Here is a 4502-nt window from a genome sequence, read left to right as displayed (position 1 = left end):
AAGGGGGGGGGGGGTGACTGCCGCGGCCGACGTTCAGGGCCCAAAACGAGAAATTCTCTTTTTTTTTAAAAAAAAAGAGGGGGTGGCGGTGATTGCATCATAGTTCTGCACTTGGATTCTTTGAGGAAGTCTTGCGTAAACAAGCTTCAGAACCTTGAGGGGCAAAAGAAAGAAGTCGCTCCTGCCAAAGCGTGTACGCGCGTCCTTCGTTAACGTTCAAACACAACAAATCAATGCTCAAATGAATGGATCGTTTGGGGGATGATCAATTCATCCTTCTCGTGGGATCGGAAATGGTCCGCGTGGCCAGAGCGCGGGCCTCCGGCGGTCAACGTTGGCCCATTTCCGTCGTCCCGACGCAAATAGGCGCTGTGATCGCAGCAAGCGATGCTGAGCATGTTGTGAGGCGCGACGCCGTAAAGCAGCGACACCCACCGCGTTCGACATTCAATCAATCAGGTGTCAAAATGGTGGCTTTTTGCAGGCCCGCGAGCGAGCGATTCTCGTGCCCGGAAAAGCGGGGAAGACGTTAGCCCGCGAGCCAAAGGTTTCCCGGCGAAAGGCTCTCACCCGCGTCGTCGTCTGACGAGTGGAAGGGGTCTCCTGCAAACGCACAAAAACACAAGTGTGGGAGGGCGGCGTTGGCGGCCTCCAGTGCGGGCGGCGGCGGCCGGCCTTACCGCTCAGCTCCTTGTCGGGCGACGAGAGGGGCGAGAAGTCCAGGCAAAGCCCCCCGGGAAGCGAGAGCGAGCTGTTGGCGGTGTCCAGGGACGAGTAGCAGCCGTCGGCCTTCTTGCCGCCCGCCGCGGTGGACTCGGAGCCTTCGTCTTGGTCGTCCGCGTCGCTGAGAACGTCTGCGAGGACAGCGCGCGGCCGCGTCAGGGCGGCGAGCAAAAGCGGACGGGCGCCGTTCGGTCTCGTTTGAGGGGCACGAGTACTTGCGCGGCAAAGAGCCCGCCTTTTTCTTTTTTTTCTGCCAGTGAGCGGCGGGCGCCTGACCTCCCGTGGGACTCATCAGCAGGATGCCGTGGACCATCTTCTCCACCGAGTCCAGGGACTTCCTCTTCCTCCTCCCCGCCGAGCCGTTGGGAGCGCGCAGGAGGGCCAGCCGACGCTTGCCGTCGCATTTCAGGTCCGCCCATTTCTTCATGATTTGCCGCACCTGAGACACAAAGCGCGCGTGGGCGGCGCGATTCTGGAGGTCAACAAATGCGAACAACAAAACAAGCCCGCGTTTCACAGCCGATGACCGAGGAAACAGAAAAAAAGCCCCATGGAGTCTGCTGCTCTTCCGTCGCTAAAAGTCAGCGAAAATTTGCAAAAATGGGCGGCGGGCTCCCATTTGCCATTTCTAAGATGAAGCCTTTGGTCCAAGTTTGCCCAAGGCGAAGGCCCCCCAAAGCCCCGAAAATGACGTGGCTCACCTCTCTGTGGTTCTGTCCCAGACCGTTGATCTGATCGGTGATCTCGGCCCACTTTTGTTTCTTGGCCTCTGCCGACACGCCGTGATTAAACTTCCCTGAAGGACGACACCAGGCTCGCTCGTTAGGTTGTTGAGGACTTGAGGGGGGGTAAATATGCTTCATACTTGCGGTTGTTATTCAATTGGCCTTTTCCCACCTTTGTGACACGTTTTGCACGTCCGAGCTCAACAATGTCATTCGTGTCCACTAGCTGGCAAGAGCACAAGCTTGTTGCTGCCCCCCCAACCCGGAAAACCTGCACTTTCGCCTGTTTGGGGATTTTTTGCAGGTTTTTACCTTTGGCTGTCCGGGACCGGCTCAGCCCACAAATAAATTAGCGTTGTATTACCGTTGCGCGTTTGCATTTGGTGATTGCGAATCTGCTTGAAATATCTTTGAAGGCTCCGTCGGCCACTTCTCGGCCCAACGACACAAAAGGGCGGCATGAATTGGAACCCCCGCGCCCCGGACTCACTGAGGAGGATGTATCTGTTCCTGCGGACTTGCTGCAGCAGCATCTTGATCTCGGAGAAGGAGAACCTGGGCCGGTTGCCGAGGCCCTTGGCCCCGCCCGCCTTCAACTCCTCGTCCTCGTCCTGCCAGGAGGTCGCCATGGCCGGGGCCCCGCTCGTCTCCGTTGCCGTCGCCGCTCCTCCTCGCGAGCACGCCGGCGTCCTGTCGGGTCGGTGGTCCTGAGGCGACGGCGGGACAAGAGCGAGGCCGGCCGCATACAAAGTCATACAAAGTACACAAACCAACCAAACTTTTTGATCATAAGATTTTCGTGGGGCCTGTTGAGGCCCAAAATCCCCACAAGTGCATCCAGTCATGGAGTTTATTTGAATTGATTTCCAAAAAAGGCGTCCAGAAAAATAGAAAGGCCATAAGAACCAAGCCCATTCCAGCAAATCAATTTCAAACTAATTCATTTTAGGTAAATGACCCCCCCCCACAAACACACACACACACCAAAGCGATGTCCGGTCACGTGCTCCGTCTCGGCCAATCATCGGCGTCCTTGCCGAGCTTTTGTAGCCTAGCAGCCTGCCTGAACTCAAACATCAAGTTTTGGGGGGCGCCCACGTTGCCTTGGAGACGCCAACATTTCATCGGCGGCGGGCAGACGGAACGAACGTTCGATGGGTCACCATGGAAACGGCGAGTTCGCCCGCGTCGCGTCGCGGGTAAGCCCGAAGACGCCCGTCGTGCTAGCGAGCTGCGGGCTAACGCGCTAGCCGCCGACCGGACGGGTGTTTTGTGAGCGGGCGTTTGTGCGCGCGCGCTTGCCCGCGAGTGTCCGCGTGTAGTAAGTGTTCGTACTCCGAAGAAAATGAACAAGAGGATGAATGAAAACGTCATGTTTACCGACAAAATGGCGACGTCCGCGGCCCTGCTCGAAATTTCGCCGAATGGGGAGGGGGGGAGAAGAAGGTGGCCACGGCGCATGCGCAGCAGCGAGCGCCGGAACGCGTCGTCGTCGATGCGCGCGCAGCGTGCGCAAACTCAACCGCGACGGCGAGCGGCCGCGACCCCAACGCGCACTTCGGACCTTCAACATTTCAAGGCGCAAAGTCTGGTCCGCGGTCCGCATCGCATCCGGCCCGGCCAGCATTTTCACTGTCACCACTTCCAAAGGTCCAGTGAGTTCGTTCATTCAAATTACTCTCAAATTGCTTCAGGTATATATTCCGTTTTAGAGTTGTATTGGTCTTGACATGTCCTGCTCAATCATTTCTAGATCGATTTATTGTAAATAATATTTGAAGTTTGAACCGTTTAATACACAATGGCGCCTTGACATGAAAGTTCGATTTTGTTTGGGGACCACACTTGTCACTCGAAACACTCACAAATTCGGGCAGGCTGACTGTGAGAAGATCGGAAAAAAAATCGCAAGTGTTTTTTTTTTTTTTTTCATCGCGTCCGCCAATTTCAAATCATCTGCACCGAAAACTGACGAAACTAGTGCGTACCTCAGCATTTTCGAAGATAGGAAATACACAAAAGGAAAAAAAAATGTATTTGGATCAATCTGAACACTTTCTGACGAACGTCGCAAAGGGAGCGGAGGCTGGCCAAACGTGAGCCGACGTCACCGGGTGCAAGGTGGCATTCCACCCAGCAGAGGGCAGCCTTGGCTGCCTCGCGAGAAGCTCCGAAGGAGAAGCGCGGGTTCCGAAAGCCGAGAAGCAGCAAATGCCGGACGTCTCTCGCGTTCTACTCGGGAAAGGAAATCGGCGACACATCCTTCCGGCAGCCCAGAAGGAAATATTCGCTCGCGATTGCTTGCCGTCACACACGTGATGTGTGCGATCGAGTCGGTGAACTCCCGATTTGTCACCGTGATCGACCTGAATGTGATCGCCATCACCAAATGCGAGCTTAATATTTGCCCGCCCCCCCCCCTTGTTTCATCGTTTTCTCCCGACACACACCTTCCGCTGACACAATCACGCAAGTTCAAACACACGCAAAGCAACCACGCAGTCATCGGCCCAATACTTTATTCCTCATGAACAGTAAGTGGTCCAAATGAAAGAACATCTTGTGCGTTGGAGCGATGGTTTGTCGTCCGAATTCACTTTTGGAGCCCGCCGTACGACCCCCACCATTCGGCGACGACCATCGGGCCCGTGTCGGGCGGCGGGGTGACCGTCGAACAAAATTCCCAGGCTGAATTTCGGTCTGAGAACGCGGCCGGTTGCAGCGGCGCGTGGGTTCGCCTGCGCTAGCAAACGCTTTGCCGTTAGCGATGCTCAGCATAGCGATGCTCAGCAAACTCGTCTCGGTTTCTCTCCACGATCGTCTTCCGGCGAAGGTGCTTTGCCGGTTTGGAAGCCGAGTGCAGCCATCTCGTGACCGCGCACGTTGGTCAACGTGCGTTTCATTTGAAACTCTTGTGTCAGCAGAACGAAGGACAGTCGTGGATGCGCCCGCCGTCAGAGTCTTGGCGTCGAGCCTTCTGAAAAGCGCCGACGCCGCGGGCTGCGCAAGAACGGGGGCGGGGCCGCCAACGACCTCCCGGCTCCACCGTTGAAA

The 4502-nt window shown here is 56.3% G+C and overlaps 1 protein-coding gene across 1 annotated transcript; it reads right to left on the bottom strand.

The window, feature by feature from the left end:
- Positions 1–482: 482 nt before the first annotated feature.
- On the bottom strand, positions 483–2924 carry LOC109514389 (uncharacterized). The gene is made up of 6 exons (XM_019867460.1): positions 2829–2924; positions 1939–2155; positions 1425–1519; positions 1000–1162; positions 681–854; positions 483–603 (listed from the first exon to the last, which is right to left on the bottom strand). The coding sequence occupies exons 1-6, from the start codon at positions 2907–2909 to the stop codon at positions 530–532; spliced, it is 804 nt and encodes a 267-aa protein (XP_019723019.1). The 5' UTR covers positions 2910–2924; the 3' UTR covers positions 483–529.
- Between the last annotated feature and the right edge of the window lie 1578 nt (positions 2925–4502).

Source organism: Hippocampus comes, unplaced genomic scaffold (assembly GCF_001891065.2).
Source record: "Hippocampus comes isolate QL1 unplaced genomic scaffold, H_comes_QL1_v1.1 scaffold49, whole genome shotgun sequence".
Lineage (NCBI taxonomy): Eukaryota > Metazoa > Chordata > Actinopteri > Syngnathiformes > Syngnathidae > Hippocampus > Hippocampus comes.
The sequence above is the reverse complement of the archived record's forward strand: the minus strand, read 5'-3'. Positions and strand labels throughout refer to the sequence as shown.

What these genes read in the sequence shown, in the direction of transcription:
- LOC109514389 (XM_019867460.1), bottom strand. Translation starts at nt 2,909, where the DNA reads ATGCGCCGTGGCCACCTTCTTCTCCCCCCCTCCCCATTCGGCGAAATT. An exon ending in GAACAGATACATCCTCCTCA is followed by an intron (nt 1,520 to 1,938) that starts GTGAGTCCGGGG and finishes GTCGTCCTTCAG; the next exon opens with GGAAGTTTAATCACGGCGTG. An exon ending in TGGGACAGAACCACAGAGAG is followed by an intron (nt 1,163 to 1,424) that starts GTGAGCCACGTC and finishes TTTGTGTCTCAG; the next exon opens with GTGCGGCAAATCATGAAGAA.